The sequence below is a fragment of the Typopeltis vanoorti genome, chromosome 15 (assembly GCF_054136105.1).
Source record: "Typopeltis vanoorti isolate ZY-2024b chromosome 15, IOZ_Tvanoo_1.0, whole genome shotgun sequence".
Classification (NCBI taxonomy): domain Eukaryota; kingdom Metazoa; phylum Arthropoda; class Arachnida; order Uropygi; family Thelyphonidae; genus Typopeltis; species Typopeltis vanoorti.
Window position 1 is genome coordinate 89542528 of NC_143563.1, and position 24105 is coordinate 89566632.

Here is a 24105-nt window from a genome sequence, read left to right on the forward strand (position 1 = left end):
AACAGATGGACAGTCAGAGTTACAAACTGGTATCCGAGAGATACCAAAAGGAAACCTGGACGACCAGCCTTAAGCTGGGAAGACCCAATGATTAAGAAAGTTGGAAGAAAATGGAGAAGAAAAGTCCAAGACTGGAATAGCTGGACTCTTTACAACCTGCAGTCATGGAGAAATCCTGACTGAAACCACAAGTCCATCAAGGTTCAAGTGCACTTTTGACTGCATCATATCACCCTGATCTTAGTTTTCCTCTTGGTCTTTTTTCTGTTATTTTGCCATCAAACACATTTTCTCTCCAGTGCTTAAGTGACTGTACCACCTTAGGTTAGCTCTGCTTACACATTTTTGAATATGAACATTGTCAAGTTCCTTCCTAATATCTTCATTTTTCATGTAATTCTGCCACTGATGCCCTCCTAATTTTTCTTAGAACTCTCATACCTGTGGTCTCTAGGTTATAGTTTGTTTGACCGCTGTCTTGTATGCTACTAGTTTATTGTCTTGACCGATTTCTCTCTTATTCCATGTAAAGTTATTCAACTGGCTTCTCACCATACCAACTTTGCCTATTTTATTGTTTATTTCCATATGCAATTTTCTATCTTCACAAGATTGTGCATAAATGCCTGACATTTAATTGTTCTATAGGTTTTCCTATAATTTTTATGTTCCTGTCTGTTTTCATAGTTTTGATCCTTTTATTGGTAATTTTTCTGCTAATTTGTTCCAGCTACTATTCAATTTAGTTAAAGAATGAAATCTTGTAGACTTGCGCTGAATTTTTTTTAGAACTACAACATCATCTGTGTTAATCAAAAATTGAAGTTTAATATCTCCACTTCTAAAATCAGGCTTAATACCTCTTTTTTACATAATGTCATCCATGATGATGATGAAGAAGTGTTGAAATAAATGCATCCTTGTGTCACACCTTATTTTACATCAAACCACATACCTGTATCCTTCCTTCAGTTCTTACTTATAACTCAAATGTCAGCTATGTATTGCTCTGTGTAAGGTTCCATTTTCCCCAAATAATTGTAGCATTTTGAAGAGATTTGATTGTAGTTTGATTCTTTGATGACACTGGCAATATTGGTGTAGTTATGAATTACATAATATGCTTTGGATGAATATATTTCAATGGTTGGTGGGGGACCAAAAATGTACACTATATGAATGATAAAATCTGTCTTTTGAGTACCATAAGATAATAGACCCTTTTCAAGAAGAATGTGAGCTGCTCCTAGAATTATTTTCTGACTCCTTTTCTGACAAATGATACTCATTTTACCTCTATTAGTCTCACAGTTTCGAATTAAAATAAAAAACAAAATCCGCTATGGTGGATTCAAAAAAACGAGCAATAGTTTCCACACTGAAGAGTTCTTCCCTATTTTATAGTATAATTTACAGGTAAATATCATTTCTTATTCATAAAACGAAATAAAATTGAGTACTAAGATATATATATATGTGTGTGTGTGTGTGATCATAGGCTTTTACTCAGTTGTTGTGATACATTTTAAAACATAGATTTAATGACTTAAAAAACCAAGATAACTTATAAAGATTTTAATGAGAATAATGCAACTAGTTTCAGATTATAACAGCCTTCCTCAGGCTATTCATAAAGGAAAAGAATAGTAATAAACATTGAAGTATCTAAAAAAAACTGGAAATTACAGGTAAAAATTGCCACACATAATTGATACATAAAACACTTATTTTTTCAAGTTGTTCAAACAGGCATGCCATTGTTTATTGCAAGTGTGCGTGCAGGCTCACATGAACGTCAATATTGAATAACTGCAGCATGGCTATCTGAGATGTTATAACTCAAATTGTTGTTTAAGTGGACAGGGTTCAGCAGGATTTCCCTTGATTCTACAATTTTTCTCTCAAACTCATCATCACAGCGATTTTTAAGTTTTTTTTTTTTTTTTTTTTGGAGGTTTTTTAAGTCATTAAATCTGTGTTTTAAAAAAAAAAAAAAAAAAAATATATATATATATATATATATATATATATATATATATATATATATATAGCACTGATCTGATGTTTTATTAATTTTCATTTATTGATTTGTTTCCTAATATGAATCATAATAGAAAACTGATAATGGATCATTACTCTGTATATATTAAGTGTAAAACAAGTATACAGATGTTATCACTTTGAGCCCAATTTTTTAAGTCAGCTAAAATTGAAAGCTAAATTAAAACTTATGTTAACAGAAATTATTTCTAATATATTTTGAATTTTTGATCCCACATTGGCAGTCCAAAAAATTTCATCATGTAAAGGGATTTTTATCTATATATTTCATTTTTTTTTATAGATATTTTTATTTTTTGTAGGGTTTTGGAATATTTTATTAAGAAGTTTTCACTAATAATTTGAGTTCAACTGGAAAAGTGATGCTGCAATCTTGACTTGGGAGGTTGACATGATACTCCTTTTGAAATTTTTTTAGTTAAGAAAGGGGGAAAGGATATACTGTATTTTTCTGTGTATAAGACGAAACTTTTTTTCTAAAATTTTTAGACCAAAAATTAGGTGTCGTCTTATATACGGGGGGGGATAACTGGTTGGGAGACCCGCAGTTGCCGTGGTGAAACTGCCGGTACCTTGTCTCCGCGAACAGGCTTCCGCCAATCACTAGCCTTTGTTAACTCTATTGATTGATATCATTAACGGCTGATTCTGAATAAACCAATCAGAACTCTGAAAGCATTCATACATCTGCAACTCATTGGCGGGGTAAGTTAATGCATTAATAATATTTTGAGCAGTAGCCCATAAAAATGTCCGAAAATAAAAAACGATTGTCACATTCTTCAAAATTCAAGTTAAAAAGTCAGCCGTTTCAAAAAGTCAGCGTTGTCTTCAGAACTCGTGGGGAAGTCCCCACATATATGTTGAAAGTTTTTTTGCGTACTCTCAATAGCATTTTTACACATCCAAAAGAGTATGTGCGCTTTGCATTATGGGATACATACCAAGGCAAGTGATGTGAAGTCATTAGCCTCTATATACAAGTAGCTCAGGTGTGAATATATTTCAAATATTCAAATATTGGTCATTCTTTAACTTATCCCTTAAAAGTAAAAATTTCCCATTAGTTATTGAAGTATATGTAATTTCTGTTCAGTCTTCATTAAAGACACAGAATCTTCTAATTTTTGCTTAATCTTCATATATTAAAGGCATGGAAACTGCCACAATTCTCCTTCTGCTGTGCTCTTTTCTTCTCCTTCAGGACGGGTAACCTTAAACAATATCCATTAACGTTCTTTTCTGTGCATGTTCAGAAATGGAGTAAAGCAATTTCCACTCCAGTGAACTATTATTCCTTTCATTGTGCAGGTATATTCGTTTATATTTTAGTCATGAAATAAGCAGAATTAATGGAATATTTTAATTTTACGTGGTTTTTAACATTCATGTATATTTACTTATTTCTACAATACAAAATTCAACAGAAAAATTTTGGCTTTCTTTGTAATGACATTTCTCGTAAGAGACAACATAATGAACTTTTTAAACATATATCTAGAAATATCAATAGTGCCAGCATTATAAAATTGACAACTCATGCAGAATTGGAATTAAGCTCTGATATCTAATAAAGATTCAGTCATCAATGATCTCATCTCATCTTCCTTGTACCCTCTTTTACCTTGCGGTGTCGAGGGTCCATTGATCATCGGACCTCACTCTGTTTACAGGATAAGGTGCTCAGCCTTATGCCCCGGTGTATCCTATAGCCTATAGTGTTGAGTTCTCAAGGCCAGTTTGCCTGCTTTGCGGGATGAAAAACCCCAGAATAAACTGGGGAAAAAACCCTGCTGTCCACGCCCAAGACTGGCTAACTTGGCTATGGCTGAGGAAGATCCTTCAGCTCCTCACGTCACCGATGGGAATCGAACCTAGGACACTCCTTCCCCAGGCATATGGTTGTGAAGCGCATAGCCACTAGGCTAACCACGCGGATGATTTAAAATTAAATTAAAAAAAAGTCTTAAAACATATTTGTGACATGAAAAGAGAAACAAACATTTTCATAACAAATTCTTTAAATCCATTTTTTATTTTTAATATTTGGGATATCTGAATATTAATACCAATAATACAGTAGAAAAGTGTCAGAAGGAATAGTTAATTTGTGTGATCATTTTACCAGAGTATAATCTTTCATTTGGAGATATTGTGGCGACAGATATGATGAGGGTTTTTTATTTTTACAAATGAGAGGTCACATGACCTATATCACAGTTGTCTTGGGGAGGGGCCAAGTGGATAAGAAGAAGAAAGAAGAAATCTGTTAACAAATTTCTTTAAATAATTATGGGTTCTGTTCATTATGGGGGGGGGGGGGGTTGTAAAGATTTTTCAGTTGACCTAATCATCTTTACAGAGTTTTGACTGTAAGGAGAATGTAGCAGTATTAGTAGTTTAGCTGTTGATAGCAGACTAGCAAAGCCATTAATCCTAAGCGTAATGCCTCATATTTAAAATTAATGACAGAAGTAATGTTTTTGTGAACAACAGTAAGAAGAATCGGTAATATATACATATATTCTTATATTGTTGAAATTAAAATACCTGTGCACATTTTTTTTGCAAATTATTACTATCTGAGTGTCCTTAGAGTTTGAAGAATAATTCGAATGGGAGTGAAATTGATGTGAATCGCATTAAACAAGAGGTCATAAGAAGAACATGATGTGGAAGGAATGTCGTAAGAAAAAGAGTGAGCAGAGTTATGGAATATATAAAGTTGAAACCAGAAAAGTTACAAATATTGTACGGAAAGTAAGTTGGAGTATCAAAAGAAATTGGCTGCACAGGCTAAAGGCAACTGAAAACAATTTATATTGTTATGCTTCAATCAAAAGAAAGAATGAATGCATAAGAATAACTGCAGATGCAGTATCAAAAGCAGATGAGGTAGTTCAAATAATAAGTTCCCACTTGACCAAGGTTTATCAACCCGTTATATGTAACATGATTTACAGTACTGCCACTGCATTGGATCAAGGAATAGAGGTGCACGACAAGGTTCTAGAGTTGTTGCATAACCTACATAATAATTTTGCAATAGCAACAGATGGGATTACAGCACATATACTAAATGAATGTTTTACCTGAACTGGCTGGGCTCTTGACTTGTTTATGTAATTTGCACAGGAATGGAAAGAATGTATGATAATCCCACTGCTCGAGGGTGGTGCAAAGACTGATGAGTCTGTTTACCAATCATATATCTAAAGTGGTTATGAAGATTTTAGAGAAGTTGGTAAGAACTTGTATACAGAAATAGGTAGACAAACAAGCGATTTTGTGTCTGCCCATAACATGCTAATGGCTCTTTTGGAAATATTTGAATTATTGGTTGAATATGTGAATTTTTTTTAACTGCAGCCATTTTAAAACTCTTGAACTTGGCATATAATTCAAAATTTGAATACACGTGTGTTTATAAAAAGGTAATTATATAGTTTTAATATTTTTTATATGGAACACACACACACACACACACACACACACACACACACACACACACACACACACACACACACACACACACACACACACATTGATTATAAAATGCTTGGAAGACATTTTAATCTGATTCATTTGAAAGTTGAAAACTTAATTTCCAATTGTTTAGAATAATGAAATATTAAATAACTAGACATAAGAGATAAGAAACTATTTAGTTAAAAAAAGAAGAAAGTTTATACATTAATTGACACATTCCACAACAGTATCACTGAGAAGCAAAGTAACAGAAATGGTGCAGCCATGAAAGCATATAAATAATTTTCACAGCCAAAGAGTAAACAGTATGGGAAAGGCTGTTTCAGATAACAGAGGTAAGTGGAATGAGGAAAATGATGTTCAATCAATGTGTTTCATGTTAAATTGTGTGCAGATGTTGACCAGTTGCTGCTCGTCTTCCTTGATGATTATGAAAAAGTGCAGAAATGGTGGTCAATTTGATAGAACAATTCCCATGAAAGTACCTATAAAAAGCATAATGCAGAAACAAGAGTGCCTAGGAGAAAGTGATTGGAGGGAGTCTGTGAGTCAGGTTCATGTTATGTGAATTAACTTCTTTTGTACAGTCAAACTTTTAGGGAGGTTTAGGGTGCACCACTCCAAATGCAAGAACAATATTCTTGCATTTGTATGCAAGAATATTGTTTATTTGTATGCAATTCACTGTGAGTAGATTTGCTTGATTAATATTTAACCAGGTTTTAACTTGTATATGTTTTTTTACTTATACTAGCTACATTTCCTCAACATGGTTTGCTGTTCATATGGTTAACAGCATCTTCAAAAAGTTGCTTGGTTTCTATTTAGTGTGCCTTTGAGCAAATCACCTTAGAGAACTTCTTGAACAACTTGAAGTAATTCTCTTGTAAATAGGGGAGAACATGGAGGATACAATTTACTGTGTGATGTTCTTTAAGGATGTGTGCTATGGGTCTGCTTTTTCTTCCCTTTTCAAGAAAGTGGAATGTAAGAAATGATTTTTCATGATTTGGAAATCATTAATTACAGTATTTAACATTGAAGACCTCTCTTATGCCAACAATCACATACAGAGTTTATACAACAACATAGAGACTGCACACAACATGCTTAATGATACTCATTAACTATTATATCATACCACTCTTTTTAATTTATAGATATTGACAGCTGTTGAAAAACATTTTTTTGTCAGTTTTTTACTTATATTAAGCAACCTCCTGAAGATGCTGTTAGCCATATGGAAATACATCTAGTATAAATGAAAAACATGTTAAAAGCCTGGGTATTTGTTATTCTTTCTAAGTTCAGTCGGATTTGGATTTATAAAATGTTATGAATCAAACAGTACAGAAGTGATATTTTGACCAAAAAAAAAAAAAAAAAGAATATCAGGTTTTTAGAGACTCAGGGGATTATGGATGTATGTTTTTGCCAGTTATAGCTAGATGCCATAGTTTGCCCAAGAACAGAAAATTAATCTCTGCTGGAAATTGGATCGATATGAAAATTAAGGAGGATTAAAGTAAAATCTTTCCTTTGGGTAATAAGACAGGACTTTTATTTGATTGTATTGAAATTCACTAGATGATATTCCCCACATGAGAATAGTGAGTAGATTAATTTAACAGATAAACTGTTAAGTGGGATGTATAGGATAGAGATGCATTACAAATAGCCTCTCCTACACAGCTGCTAGCCTAACCTTCTTGTGGTACATTCTGTATTATACTGGCATATATTATATGCCCGTATAACATATTCTAGATATTCAAATGATGTTGTATGGTTGTAGTCGCATCACTGATATTACTCCCTAATTATTAGAACATTTAAATTGCTTTCAAGTCCCAAAAGGAAAGAAAGTAAATGACTTTAGTGGTCAAAGACAAGTATAAAAATACTGTAACAAATAAGAACATGAAATGGAAACATTGTCCACAGAAATGAACTGCAGTAATATTTGAAGGCAAGAAAGAGTTGAGAGGCTGAAAACTAATTATTATATACAATTTTATAATGGTGTAAGCAGTAATGAGAAGAAAACATCAAACAATTGATAGTATACAGAGAAACCTGTGAAGGAAAGTTAATTATATTTATTGGAATGAAAGAATAATAGAAATCAAGGCTAAATTACAAGGATATCTGACTGTCATTGAAGTAGAAGTACCTGTGGAAAGCAATGGAAAAAAAAAAAAGGAGGCTGTATCTCTTCCTCCTGCAAGAAATAAATAAGTCTGACTTTCTAGTTGTGATGGGAGACTTAAATGCTAGAATTGGCAATAGTAAAATTAATTCAGTTATCAATATACATGAAGCCTAATTGATTATGTAGTTTATAATAATTTTAAAGTTTAAAACATGTTCTTCCCACATAAAGATTGTCATAAGTACACTTCAATGCCAAGAGCACACAGATCAATAATATACTGTATAATAGCCGACAGCAAATTAGCAAAATTTGTTCTTGATACAAGGGTTTGTAGAAGTTTTGAGTTAGAAATAGTTTCAATTCAGTTTCTTCCACGATTGATGAAAATAATGGAATCAGAAAATAAAGAAAAGTTTGCTTCTTTATCACCACAAAGAGTTAATATTTTAACTTTTTTTATTTTGAAAAAATACCACTTTTTTCAAAGTATAAAGTGTTTTTAAAAAAAAAAAAAAGTTCAAATATTAAGATATACAAATTAGTGAATCATTTGTTGAAGAATGTTTAAACATTTGTGGTATATTAAATTTGAAAGCTTAGCCCCAAAAAGAAAGAAAAAAAAACAATCAAATTTGTACCATATAAAGTATTTATTATTGAAAATTATCTTCGTTTTCTGCCAGGAAAACGCATTAAAAATCGTGTGTTAATCGCAAGCCAAGCACTTTATTTACTGGTGAGTTGCATACAATGTGTAATGGTTTTTTTTTTTTTTTATGTAAAAAATGTATTTTTATAGTAACGGCTACTTAGAGCGCTTTTGCAATATGGTTGAAAACGAAATTAGTGAATTAAGTGATGGGGAAATAGATTTAAATGAGGAGGAACTGGTACAATTAATTGATGACGGCGAACCAAATGGCAGGGGAAGTTCTGCCAAAGATTCTGATTGCGATGAATTCGTTAAAGAATTCAGTTTAAAGAAATTAGCCGAAGGATTGGACTTGGCAAGGAAGTTATTTTATGGATAATGATCTCTCAATGGAGCGCTTGGGAAAATTCACGAGACAATTGGATATTTGTTTAGCTCTTATTATGAACTTAATAAAAAAATTGCAGCATAGTGGTAAGCAAGGTTTTATTACTGACTTCTTGATAATTAAACATTTATAATTCTATATAATTTTATACTATGTATTTGTTTCATGGTTTATATGTTTTCTTAATTTAGATGAATTACCTGAATTAAATAAAAATATATTTTTGTTGGATATGTCATTGTTTATATAATCTTTAAAAAAAAACGATTTGGGAACCTAACCATACTTTTTTCTATGTGATCTGAGTCTCGCATAACACGCCATTTCTGTGGAACCTAACATCTGCGTTAATACAGAGTTACCTGTACCACAATCCAATAATAATCTGGTAGAATATATTTCTATACAGAAATTGAATGATGTATTGAATAACTTCAAAAGCTATAAATCACCTGGAGAAGATATTATTAATGTGGAACTTTTCAAATGTGCTGATGGAAACTTAAAACTTGCAGATTTCCTGAATAGAATATGGGATGGGAAACACTCTCCAGAAACCTGGAGATGGCTATAGTCTCCAATTTTTATATATATATATATATATATATATATATATAAAAGACAGCAGAAAAGACTATGAAAATTGTCCTGGAATAAGTGGTTAATAGTGGTTGCAAAAATATGTGAAAAAAAAAAAAAAACTAGAAAGTAATTATAGTGATAAGGTAGGTGAGAAAGAAGTGTATTTTGCAAGGGCATATCCTACACAGATTGACAGTTTGCTTTGGAATTACTAATTGAAAAGCACAAAGAATTCAATAAAGCAGCACTTGTAGCATTTATATACTATGGGAAAGCCTCGATCTATGTGAACAGAAATCACTTTTAGAAACACTGTTATATGCAGATGTTACAGTTGAGCTTCATCACTTCTGGCCAGTAATGGAGATAAATTGCAATATTCTTGTATGTCATTTAAGCCTTATTGCAGAAATATTTAATATGGAAATATTAATAATAAGGTTAATTTCCATGTTGTATTTTATATCAAGGAAAGGAATCCAATTCAAAGTAAAATATGTATGGGGAGTACAACTCTTGAGCAGGAAAACTGTTTTAACTATCTTGGTTATATCTCACTTACAAAGAAGAAAATAACAGTAATGAAATTCAAAATTAAAGAAGAGTAGAGTACTTAGATAATTAATCAAGTTTTTAATCCATCAAAAGTATATAGACATAGCAGAATTCAAGCATATAAGACATTAGCAAGACATTACTTCTCTATGGAAGTGAAGTTTTGGACAGTCACAAAATTAGATGAACAGTGGATTATATCAGTTGAAATGAAATTTAAGCAAAGAACTACAGGATATATGTTACTGGATTGAATGAAAAATATATATAATGAATGAACTAAATATGTGATATCTATAATACAGCATATCTATCAATATAGACAAAAATTGTTACAGTATGTAAGCAAAATGTAAGGACTAGGATACTTGAACAGGCCCTAGGCTTACTATTGGGGGTGATGACCCTTTGTCACTTGCTGTCACTAATTTACAATGCTCTTACGATGTTTTATGTAAATTGAATATGTAAATCTTTTGCTAGACTACTGTTCTTCTGCCTATGAGAGGCCTGAAATGGCTTAAAGAACTATGTTTCTTCCAGACATGGTTTTGAAAGAACATTATTTTAATCAGGGTTTCCAAATTCCAAATTATGTACCTCTAACCCCCACACTTAATACTAAATAAGTTAGAGGTTTCCAGCTTATTATGGGTAGAATTGCTTGAAAAAGATCCTACAGGACATATATCAGTACTATGCTTTTCACCCTATTCTAAAACTCGCTTTGTTTTTAACTTCATCATGAACAAACTAGGTTTTAAAACTTATTAAACACAGCCATTTACAGTGTCAGATTAAACCCTGTGGAGGCCCCATAGGCAGTTAAAATCTTGCTCCTCCCCCCTTGCAAATTATCTCCTAATACGTTTTTAATTTTACCAACCAACAATTTTAATAAACCAATTTTATTACACAAAACAATCATTAACAATTAATGTCATTAAACAAATAAACACATTGTTATTAAGCAATATTTATTTTTTATCTTTTGAAAACAATTTAAGAAAGCTTGATTGCAATTTTCTTTCAAGATCAAATCAATATTATTTTGATTGGTTGTCGCAGGTCCCCTAAATGGTGTGGGGCCCATAGGCCGGTGCCTATTTGGTAATCCAGCAATGGACATTTATCCCACCCCTTTTCTTATGGCCGCTCATATTTTGATGGATGAGGAAATCTGCAGCAACATGATGAAGCAAAGAATTTGAGTACATCTACTTTGAGAAGAAGCTGCACATTAGAATCCTTGATGGAAGAGGATTTAAGTTCTCTACAAAAAGCAATACTTTTAGAAAGATTGTGCAAGAATTAGTTTTGATGCCTTTAGAACTCTGTCCTAAATAGAAACAGTTGTATGAGAATAAAACAAAATTTGAAGTATATAGGCTTATTCTTCCCTCTCCCCCACCAGTGAAATCACAGAACCTTAAATGCCTTTATGTCAGTAAGTGAAATATTTTTCGGCAAACTTCATCTTCTGCGTGATCTGCCAGTTTTATATGTTTAATTAAAACATTTTCTCAATTATTTCAGACATCAATGAATGTTTTCCAGCTTTGATTTCCCACTTCCTCATAAGCCTACTAATTGCATTTCAAATTAATGACATGATTAGCTTATCCTCATATGAGTCGATGATATTATCTGCTCTGAAAAGAATCAGATTGGCAGCATAAATGGTCTCTCCCCTCATCAAAATTTTCTTGTAAGGATACAGATATTAGCATCATTTGTGAAAGAAGAAAGAAAGACAGATAGGAAATTTATCTTATAATACTGCATTCTGGTGTCAACATTTATTATTAATATTAACCTAAGACCATCTGGAGTCAAATACTCATTCCGAAACTGTTTTATCATCAAAAAAAAAAATTACTGATATTTTTGTTATTAAAGACTTGAGGGTTGAATTAGCTGAGCTTAATTCTTGGAAGAAGGCAAGTTTGGAGGACTGAATACTATTAATTTTCATTCAAACAGGAAATGTCTGATAGGCTTACATCCTGGTGTTTAAACATATGTTGTTTCAGGAAATTGGCAATGTATAGTAGATAATAACTAATTATTTTAATTTCATTTTATGCAAATTATGAAGCTCTTCAGCCGTGTTATAAATAATTATTCTAATTTTCTGACGTTCAACCTTCATGTTAAGGTCATCATCTGGAGTATACACAAACTCATATATATATATATATATATATATATATACACACACACACACACACACACATAGACAAGCTAAATTACATTTCACACAGTATGCTGAAGAGACAATGCTTTGATCAATGGTTATTCTACTGGCCTGACCTCTAGTGAAAATAAAATAAAATTACAATAATTAAATGAAATAAAATAAAATTACAATAATTAAATGAAATAAAATAAAATTACAATAATTAAATGAAATAAAATAAATTAACTCCATCAACGCCATATTCTATTTAAGATAACATCAGAGAAACATGCTTTCATATAGATTTTGTTACAGTAAAAATGATGTCCTAATTTAACATGACAATTGTTATATTAGATTTAAGATCCTGGATTATCTATGGTCCTATTTATAATTAACTCTTAGGGAGAAAGGTTAAGTGGGTAGAATAATGTGCCTCCATATTCTTGGGATTTTTAGACCATCATTATTGTTAAGGTTAGGGTGGTTGATAAGAATTTCACAGGCGTGCTTAAATTTACGTTCATACCGTGTTTGGGGGTGATGTAAACAACAGGCTCTTTTCCAGTCAATTCTATTATGGAGCTCTTCATAATAGCATTATGAAGACCTTTATTATATATAATAATAATAATATTACGTACCTTTATTATGAAATTAAAATATAGTTATTATATTTTAATTTTATTTTAATTATTACTTCCTATGGTGGTTGTTTTTCCCTTTCAGTCATTTCCAACGCTAGGTGACTTTTTGTAGGCATTGCCCACAAAGTGTTCTTGGTGAGAATTTTTACCGAGAGAGATTCAGGGAGTTCGCCATTAAAAAAAAAAATTTTTTTTTCCCCAATTCTTCCAATTTTATCTGGCTTGGGACCAGCATATGGCTGAGATATATTCATGACTCTAACCCATGTGTGTTCACAGGGTCGGTTTGCCTGTTCTGGGGGATGAAACCTAAGTTTCCAAGTGGGAAAAAAAAAACCATGCCTCTGTATGATACTGGTTAACTCGCCTTTCATCGAAAGAGACCAGATCTGTATTTGTTGAGGGGGGGGGGATATGTGGTGATAGAATTCTTTCTGTCTGGTGTGTGTGTGTGGGGGGGGGGGGGGGTAGTCAATAGCCAAAAAAGTGTTTTTTATATGGGTGAATCCTGTGGTGAGTGCAGTATTATCAGAGCAATTTAACTTTGGCTAGTGGACTAAAGTTTTTATAAATTAAAGATTCCAAGAAATTATATTCTTAGTTTTAGTCCTTTATCCAAGTTTAAGCAAACAGAGTTTACGTCTGAAGTATTTTCAGGACAGGGCAACTCATATATAGAGGCTAATGACTTCACATTACTTGCCTTAGTATCCCATAAGGCAAAGCACATATCCTTACGGACATGTATAATGCTACATTAATAATAAGGTGTTACACCTTTTGGCTACTTCTACATGGAATATGACTTCTGCATCACTTCAACCTTGGTATCACCTCTGGGTCTGGCTCCCACTGATGAGACCTCAATAAAGGTCAATACCGGTGTGGGTAGTCCCCCTCCCATACTGCATAGCATGGGAGTATGGGAGGGGGACTACCATACTCCCATGCTATGCAGTATGGGAGGGGGACTACCATACCATACTGCATAGCATTATACATGTCCGTAAGGATGTGCTTTGCATTATGGGATACTAAGGCAAGTGATGGGAAGTCATTAGCTTTTATATACGAGTTGCCCTGTCTGAAAATACTTCAGACACAAACTTTGTTTGCATACACTTGGATAAAGGATTAAAACCAAGAATATAATATCTTGGAATCTTTAATTTATAGGATAACCAGGTCGAAAAACTTCCAATAACTAAAGTTTTTATAGTTCCGTATTGTTGGGGGGGGGGTGACTGTTAATGGAGGTATTTACCTGTATGTCCATGTGTTTTCTGTATGAAGGTAAGAGATTCATTTGGTTGGTGCTGTAACAATGATGTCTAAGAAGGGCACAGATTGTTGAACTTTCTATTTCTGTTGTGAATTGGATACTTGGATGTTAGCTGTTCAAATGCAATAAGAAAGCGTGTAAGGTTTCCAGGCCATGTAGCCACATCGCAAACACATTGTCCACATAGTGGGTTAAGGGATGGGGGGGGGGTGGAATTAAGGCCATTCTTTTCAAATGTTTCCATGAAAAAGATAGCTGAGGGTGGGGTGTGGGTAGCCTATGGCAGTTTATATAATTTTCCTTGCCAAACAAAATTCCCCAAGTTCATGGTAAACTGAAACAAGGCTAAGATATCAGGAGGAAATTCTGCATACATAAGAGCTAGGGTGTCCTTAAGTGGGATATTTGCAAATAAGGAGACATCGAAAGTGATCATTAGGTCAGTGTTGTTTTTTACAGGACTTAAAATGGGCTGAGTTTTTTATATGTGATGAGGTATTGCCATTTTATTGTATGTTGGCTAGTTTGTAGGTGGGTGAGTTGATCCATCTACAATTGGGTGTAGTGATACATCCTCTTTATGGATTTTTGGCAGTCCATAAATATGGGGGCAGGGATTCTGGAATTATAACAATTTAGTTTGTTGGTTTATATCTGCTGGTAAGGAAGTGGCATATTTTAGAAGTTAAGAAAATGCTCCTATAACTACTGCAACACACATTTACTGTATATTTGCAGTAGTATTATAGGAACATTTTCTTGAACTTATCCTTTTTTTTTTTTTTTCTTAGTGTTGAATATCAGATTTTATTAAAAGACTGTAACTAAACATGTTAAGAGATGCATAGATCTGAGAAGAGAATGATTAGTTAATTAAAATTCCTACATTATTTTTGGTTCAAAATATCTTTATTATTGCTTACATTTATCTTGGACCCATACATGAAGGGTTGGTAGGACAATCTGTAGTAATTAACACTGTGTGTGGGAAGAGATTTGGGTATGGGATAACTTGTTACCATTAGATTTACCTTTGTACTTGTATTCCTGGAAAAACACATGGGCAGGTAAGCTGCTCCAGAACCCAGCAACAGGAATGAAGGAGGTGGAAGAGAAACTTGTTCTGTGGGTGTGGAGTTGGACTGTCAAGGGGTTGGTCAATACAGAATAGAGCCAATCAATCTGATTGGCTCTATTCTGTATTGTGTTGGGTATTTTTAGGGAGCTCTTGTGGGACACAGCTCCAAATGTGAGCAGTACTCAATAGAGGGGTGGATTTGGGATTTGTATAGGATTAATAGCTGTTCAGAAGTAAAATAATGTCTTGAGCAAAAAAGGAATCCTAATATTTTGAATGCCAAGGAGGAAAGGGTTGTAATGTGTTTATGTCAAGAGATCCTTGATGTCAAGGTATCTCGTCTTGCCTAGAGATTTGGTGTTGTTAAAGGTAAGAGTGGTAGTATATGGTTCTTTTTTGTGGGAAATAAGGCAGAACTATGTTTTGCAGGTATCGAAGTTGACAAGGTTTTCCAAGCCCCATTGAAGAATGGTTTACAGATCAGAATTTAGGGTTTGTGTGGTGCAATGTTTGTCAAGTGAGAAGGGAGAAATGTAGTTGTACCATCATCAGTGAGACTGTCTATTGGATTGATGGTTAGTGGGAGCAAGTCACTGATGTCTATAGAAGAAAAAAGGGTTGGTGAGATGACAGAATCTTGCATCCCAGCATTTGTTTCATAGTTAGAAGATAGGGAACCATCTACTATCACAAGCAATGTTTGTACAGTGAGAAAACTGGCAACTCCAGTTGTAGAGATCACAGGACGGACTAAATGATGGGAGCTTACTTAATAATCCCTTGTTCCAGATCCAGTGAAAAGCCTTGTAAATATCAAGTGCAACTGCTTGGGATTTGCCAAACTTATCCATTGTACTTATCGAGTAGTGGGTGAGCAGATCACATGTTGAACAGCATTGGAAGAATCTATGCTGACAGTAATTTATTATTTGATTACCTTCAAGGTATCATAGGAGTTGAGTATTTATGGTTCTCTTAATTTCTTTGGAGAGGATTGAGGTGTGACAGATTTGGTTGTAGTTTGACGATAAGAATTTATCACCTTTCTTGGGAATATGTTGGACGTGGGCTAATTTCCAGGGTGTAGGATAGGGGGAATGCCAGTAAGTGAGAGTGCATAAAGAGGCAGCATAGAATAGGAGCCGCTTCTGGAGTGCAGATCTGCAAGACAATTGGAAGAATACCCTCAGGAATAGGGTATTTGGTATCAAATTTGAACAGGATATTTTCTTACCAATACATTTAGATCTCCCAGACTTAAGTGTACGACGATTGAGATCAAAACATCCACTACTACAATTAGCCCAACTACTACTACTACATTCTAACTTTGACTTGAAGCAAAAGTGGCAAGAACAGTGGGAGAGCCATACATATGACATCACAAAATTTTCTCTCAATGAATTACAAGAAAGTTTTGATGCTTGCTCACACCTCCCACGAAAATCCTGGACTCAGCTTAATAGAATACGAACTGGTCATGGTGTATGTGCGGACATGCTTTTTAAATGGGGTAAACGACCATCCCCGCATTGTGATTGTGGAGCTCAGAGACAAACTGTGAACCATATTGTGACTCAGTGTTATCTCAGAGCATATTCAGGAGACAAATTGGACTTTTTAAGTGCTACACCCGAAGCCATGAACTATCTGACCAATATGGATGTAACCTTTTAATTTTATTAGTTTTTAAAATGACTTTTGACTTTTAATTTTATATGTTATTAAAGTGTATTGTACTGCATGTTTTGATATTCATGCTATACGAATAAATAAATAAGGATATTTTCTGATCACTTTCTGGTGAAAGATCAGTGGAGGCATTGAGTATTGCTGTTTAGAATGGTTGGGGGTGGGGGGGTGCATTTACCAACATCATCTATACAGGCATTTGAGGAAAGTATGATGCCAATTTTTTCCCCTACTGTGTTGTCACCTGCAAAGGTGACAACACAGTAGATGTATTTGTGTATAGTAGCAGTGGGCACAGTGTTAGGCAACAGTTAATACTTTGAAAAGTGACCATGACTGCTGTTTGGATACAATGCAAGTTTGGCCCTTTGGAAATCAGTTTTTGATTCATTGATGATTTTCTTGTAGCTGTTACATTTTTGATGAAATTTCTTCATTTTTTTTTATAATTTTTATATTTAAACAGTTGTTTAATATGAATGCTAAACGGAATTACAAACAGTAATAATCTATTAAGAAAATTGCATTTTGTATAAAATGAGCACAAATTAATTGTTTTTAATATGATTAATTTCATTTTTTTAACTTTTAAACAACAGGGGTGAATTTGTATAAAATGAGCACAAAACAATTGTTTTTCATATGATTGATTTCATTTTTTAACTCTTAAACAACAGGGTTGAACACAATTGGTTACAAAGTTTAATAGACCTTAATTGTTTTTTAGTTTGCTTTAGTCACGGTATGCTTTCTTTCTTAGCTGAAGAAGCTAGACGGCAAAAGGAGCACCAGCGTCTTGTAAAACAGCAGGAGCGGTTTGAACGTTTAGAACAACTTAGAATTGAAAGAGAAATGAGAACACAGCAAATGCTTGAAGTAAGTTTTTTTTTTTTTTTTTTTTTTACCTTATTTGTAATGATTTTGTTATATTTATATATTTTCTCCTTTGACAAAAAAAAAAAAATATATATATATATATATATATATATCTTTTTTTTGGTGAAAAACCATTACTTGATAATTTTAGTGATAATCTTATGAATCCTTTCTTTTAAGCTTACACGGTGATCCGAATGCATTTTTGAAAATTATGGAGACAACTACCATGTTTGAATAAAAATTTTTGTTTAATATAACTAAAATCTACATTCAACATTTCGACCTTTATGTCAAGTATTTTATTAAATATTTTAGTTATATTAAACTAAAGTTTTTATTCAAACACAGTAGTTGTCTCCATAATTTTCAAAAATGCATTCGGATCACCATGTAAGCTTAAAAGAAAGGATTTAGATCATCCATGGAAATGATACCCACAAGTGCTGCAATCACTATGGTAAGTTAAAGATTCGCATTTCCCTCTTGATCAATCGGCTGGCCTTTTTAAAGAGATGCAGAGACAGTAACCTTATTCCTATCTGCATCAGGCTAAAAAAGAAATTTATGTCCGCTAAGGCACTCCGTATTTATGACCGCACAGAAAAAGCAATGCTCAGAGAACAGATTCAAACAGCCTGCCAAAACCTAGCTACAACATAAAATCTCTTTTAAAATTGCAATCCGAACTATCGAACTATATTAATCCTGACATTCTACAAGTACTTGAAAGAATTACTGACACTTCGGCCAAATATACCCTGGAAAAGAATAAAGAAAAACTCAAGACCAAATTCCACAGTTTGAAACAACGGCAAAATATAGCGGCCAATCATAGGAATCTATCCAATCAGAAGACCTCCTCCCCGATAAACACCAACAATGAACAACAAACAAGGGAGACAAGGAGCGACCAACCACTGGCAAGCAAGAACCATGTGATCAACCTATCAAGCCTCACCTTGAATAATGGCGAACTTACGCTACTGAATAAAGGACTTAACTACGCAATAGCACCTAAAAACGTAAAGAAATTGGATTTTATGTACCACATAGAAAAAGGCATCAGGTCCCTACCTAACAATATAGCAGATAAAATACGACTAGAAACTAGTAATGTCCTAAACACTAAGAAAACCATATAGAATGATCTCACAAAAACAGAACTAGAAGCAATTAAGTCATTAAAAGCCAAACAAAACATAATAATAACGAAATCGGTTAAAGGCATTTCCACTGTCGGCATTGATAGGTCAACATACGTACTTTAAATGAATCAACTAGTAGCCGATAACAACACATATAAGCTGGTAAATTATAACCCAACAAAAAGGATAAAACAGAGAAACTACTCAAGTCCGTCACTTCTTGGCCACCAGACACAGTTAAAAAAACTCAAGCTCCCACTATGCCCGCCTCCCCCAGAATATATGGGTCCTGAAAATACCCAAACAAAATGTGCCCCTTCGACCAATTGTGGAAGGAATAGACAGTCCCAATTACCACTTAGCCAAGAAATTAGCGGCAACACTCAAGGAGTTGGTAGGTCATTCCCCCTTCTACATAAAAAAACACACAACACTTTATAAACAAAATAAAAAACATAACACTCGACAAAGACGACTTATTAGTCAGCTTTGACGTTTCTGCCCTTTTCACTGTCCCCATCAATGACACAATTCTCCTACTACAGAACAAATTTCTGCCCGACATTACTGCCCTCTTTGTCCACGTACTACAGTCCGGTTACTTCGTGTGGCAAAACAAATTTTACCTACAGAAAGAAGGTACAGCCATGGGCTTACCACTTTCTCCCCCAATCACTAACTTCTACATGGAAACCTTTGAGCAAAGGGCTCTTGATTCCACTACGCTAAGACCGACAGTCTGACTTAGATACGTTTATGATGTGTTCGCAATCTGGCTGCACCGGTGACAAACGCTAAACACATTCCTTAGCCACCTGAACAAACAACACGAACGCATATAATTTACCATCAAAATCAAAATTCTCTCCCGTTCCTAGACACACTAGTCACATGTCTTCCTTCAGGCAGTCTATCCTTCACGGTCTACCGAAAAACGATGCACACTGGCCAATACATACATGCTAATTCATACCACTACCCATCACAAAAATATGGAATCATTAACACCCTGAAACAAGAACTAAAAATCATCAGCGACACATTCATAAATAATGGCTATAACGAAAATACTATTAATAAAATACTCCATAAAATAACAACAAAAACGAATCTAGATTACAGTAAAACCATAGCCATTAAATGGTTATCAGAAAAAATCAACAGAATCCTACAACATTATAACCTCAATGCCACCTTTAAACCACCCACTAAACTTAAAACCATATTCAACTCCTCTAAGGATCCTCTCCTCCCATTAGAACATTCTGGAATCTCTTGCATCCGCTGCACCTGTAACTTACCGTACATTGGTGAAACAGGACGGACAATCCCTATACAAGAAAGAACACATTAAATATAACCATTATGGTTAAGCAGGCCTCTGAGACCACGTGCTCAACACCTTAGACCAAAAGCACCTGCTCTGTACGCCACACAAAAACCTGGTATGAAAGGAAATTTAAGGAAGCCTGCGAAATCCTAATAAACCACCCAAATATCAACAACAAAGATGGCATGAAAATTCCAAGGATCTGGATGGCACACATTCAGCCTACCTAATATATAAGATCCAGCATAAGTCAGGACTCTAGCCAATCTTCAGCCAGTATTAGAAACCATTCCATACCAACTGGCTGGAATGTACAAGTATAATCATGATGTTAATATACGTATATAGATAGATACTTATTGTTGCGACCAATTTATTTCTACAACCAACAGATAACACTAATAATGGGATTCTAGCGTTGATGTATAATTTTTTATTTATTTATTTATTTATTTAATTATTTTCTTTCACCAGAGGTCAGGCCAACAATTGTTGTGGCAGTTGGTCAGTATCTTTAACAAACCAGTTTGATTGTAGTGTAGCTTGTTTTCTGTGTATAGTTGTATGCTCCAGAAGATGACCTTGACATAAAGGTCGAAACGTCGAATGTAGATTTTAGTTATATTAAACTAAAGTTTTTATTCAAACATGGTAGTTGTCTCCATAATTTTCAAAAATGCTTAATCTTATGAAATTCATGGACCAAAAAAGCTGTCTGACTGCTTGCTTTCTCACATAACAAAAGTTCCTTGTTAATTACTCCTTGTAATCTAATAAACATTTAAGATAATTTATATGGATGAAATGTAATTTACATGTGGTTTTGGGCATTATTCCAGAATGTGTCCATTGTATATATTACTGAAAGCACTTCCCCTGGCTCACTAAATGGCTTTGAGTTTTCACCCTTGTTTACTTTCGCTTTTGTCTGATGAGAAAACTTTTCATTATTCTACCTACTTCTGTACACATTTTCACTAGATCATAGAAATAACTTCATATGTATTTATGTATAGTAATTAGTTGTATGCTTTGTCCCCCCCCCCCTCATAGTTAGAAGTATGTGTAGAGTTGTTTAGTTAATTAATTAAAACCAATGCTTACAACATTGGTTTTAATTCATTTATTATGTTACTGTGTAAGGTCACTAACAGTGTTAACCATAATATGTTAACGTTCATGATTCATTCTGTGCGGTGCCATGTTGAAACTATGCCACTGTGTGTTACTACTACATCTTTAAAAAATGGGATGCCCACATAAATTAGATGATTGCAGAGTAGCTACCAGCTTAGAATTAAGTAAAGAAAATAAAATCTTAACACTTGAAATTAAGATAAATATTTAACACTGGAGTTCGTGTAACTGTTGATTGTGGATTAAACCTGACTAGAATTGGAAATATCAAAGATAAAGCTCTTTGCCTTATACAGATGACGTTGTACTTGTAAACACATCAAGTGCAAGTCTCCAGGATTCTCTAATTAATCGAATAACAGCTATAACAAGTTAGGCATGAATATGGATTTCAAAAATCAGCAATAAAAAGACCAAAAGTATGAAAATAGGCAGGAACATAGAAAATCTCAGGTATTCTCCATGGAGAACACATATAGAACAAGTGAAATAATTCAGCTATTAGGTACAGTTTTTAGTGAAGGATGGCAAATTAAATTTGGAAATAGACAACAGAATAAGCAAAGTTGGTATGGTGGGGAGTGAGTTGAATAAATTTATGTGGAATAAGAGAGAGATTAGCGAAAACACAAAGTTAGGTATATAAGGCAGTGTTCAAACTACTTTTTTAAGTTAAGGATTCTGAGAGTTGGGTTAGAAATAAAGCTGTTGATCAAAGACCAGAGACCACAGCAGCATATATATGAGGGTTCTGAGAAAAAGTACGAGAGTGAAACAATGCCATCAATGGCAGAGTCATATTAAAAATAAAGATATTAGAAAGGAACTTGGCATTGTTGGCATTCCTGAATGTGTGAACAGAGCTAATCTAAGGTGGTTTGTCCACTTAAACAGAATTGGGAGAGGAAAGGTTAGCAAAACACGAACAGGTGTTTGATGCCAAGATGGCAGAAAAGAGACCAAGAGGAAGACCAATGTTTAGATGGATTGATTCAGTTAGAGGTGTTTAGAAGTTCGAAATTAGATACAACAATAATATTGGAGTGCTGACAAGTAATAGACTAATTTTGAAGAAAATCATTGATAGGAGATAATAATGTAAACTTAATCATGTAGTTCTGTCATATATTAATGTGAAAACTCCTGGACAGTACATACCAGGAAATTAATAATGATGATGAATAAATGGTTAATTTTATGTAAGTTATTCACTTTAATTTTTATTGATATCCTGCTACTCATAGTGCTTATGGATGAGCTCTTGTGGATAGCTTATGGGTGAAAACAACTTTAAACTCTGCTACAAAGAAGAGAGCTAGATGAAATGAATGAGGGTAACAAGAAGTTGGTTTGGTACATTTGAAATTAGACTGTAAATGGATGTTGACGGATAGCTGCTTGTGTTCTTATGACTTTAAGGAAAATAAAGCAGTGATGTGGGGAGGACAGTTAAGTCTAATATCATCCAAGAGAAAAAGAGATTTCCACATAGCTTTTAAGGAATGCATAGAACCTGATACTAGAACACACAGCCAGATAGTGAATGAATGAGGATATTGTAGTTTGGGTCTTAGCCAACCAAGTAAACTCTGCATTGGATTAAATCACATATATATCATTAGACAAAATGATCAAATGTCATGCAATCTAGAGAGGTTGCTGTTAAACAATGCTCAAATTGTTTTCATCAAGAAAGTAAGAAACAGTTCTGGGACAATTTCAACAGAATTGAAGATAGCACCTTCACCATAAAAAGCACAGGTGAAGAGGTGGAGCTCACAGAGGAATTACTGAAATACCATGGAAAAAGAATTGATGTTACTGAGATGAAGATGACAAAAATGGGTAATGTGCTACCAAATAATAACCGATAAGATGCTGCATTCTGATAATAGCAATCCAGGAAAGGAAAAGCATGCAGTGCCTAAACATGAATATAAACTCCTGTATGAAATACATGGTGAGGTTTTGCTGAAGACTTCATGATCTACTTCCTGGGGATGAAAATATGCACCACCAAATTACCCTAATGCAGAGGTTGGGAACCTTTTTGAACCAAAGAGCCATTTCACCAAAAAAATTAATTGAAACAAAATTTTGGGAGCCGCAACTTCAATTCGATTTTTCCTGGTGACTCAGAGTTGCAGTTAGTTCAAACTTAGGTAAATTTGTTTTTAATTAAGTACTTCTAGATATCAAATACCACTTTTATGTTTGCATATAAATTTTTTATATATTCAATAAAAAAAACAACATTAAGTTTAAGTTTTTAATCACAAAATATGTTTAAGTAAGTATAATATTGCAAAACAAGTCAGAATTTGTATTTCAAAAAGAATTAGTCCAAACAAAAATACAATATTATGTATTTTAGTAGATATTTGATTGTTTTAATTTAAAATTCACTAATGAGACTTTTGATTTTGCATCTTCTCAGCCAATTTACTTAAATCTGGATTGTATGTTGTGCATTTTAATAGTAATTCGGCTTTCAAACTTTCATCAGTCAATTTATTCCTATATTTATTTTTAATGTAATTCATTGAAGAGAAAAATTGTTCGCAATTGTATGTTGAACCGAAAAGAGTCGAAAACCCCCAAAGCAAGTCGCCTGGCATTTGAATAATTAGTTGGGAAAGAATTCCAACATTTAAATATAATTTCCTGTGGTGTTTCTTCCATAGTTTCCTCATTTTCTTCAATTTGTGCTACCATTTCCTGAAGTTTTTGTACCCAGATGCTTTTATTCTGAATTTCCAGAAACTCCATTTGTAGTTCTGCAATTGATATTCTGTGAAAAGCTTCAATTTCCATTAATTTTAAATTGCAATTTAACAGCTGTAATATAAATTTC

The 24105-nt window shown here is 33.6% G+C and overlaps 1 protein-coding gene across 1 annotated transcript in view; it reads left to right on the plus strand.

The window, feature by feature from the left end:
* Positions 1 to 24105, plus strand: part of LOC150098964 (bromodomain adjacent to zinc finger domain protein 2B-like) — a 632705-nt gene that overhangs the window by 230769 nt on the left and 377831 nt on the right. The window contains exon 12 of the mRNA XM_090405782.1: positions 17521 to 17636. Within this exon, the coding sequence (XP_090261908.1) occupies positions 17521 to 17636 (116 nt within the window). The remainder of the gene's footprint in view (positions 1 to 17520; positions 17637 to 24105) is intronic.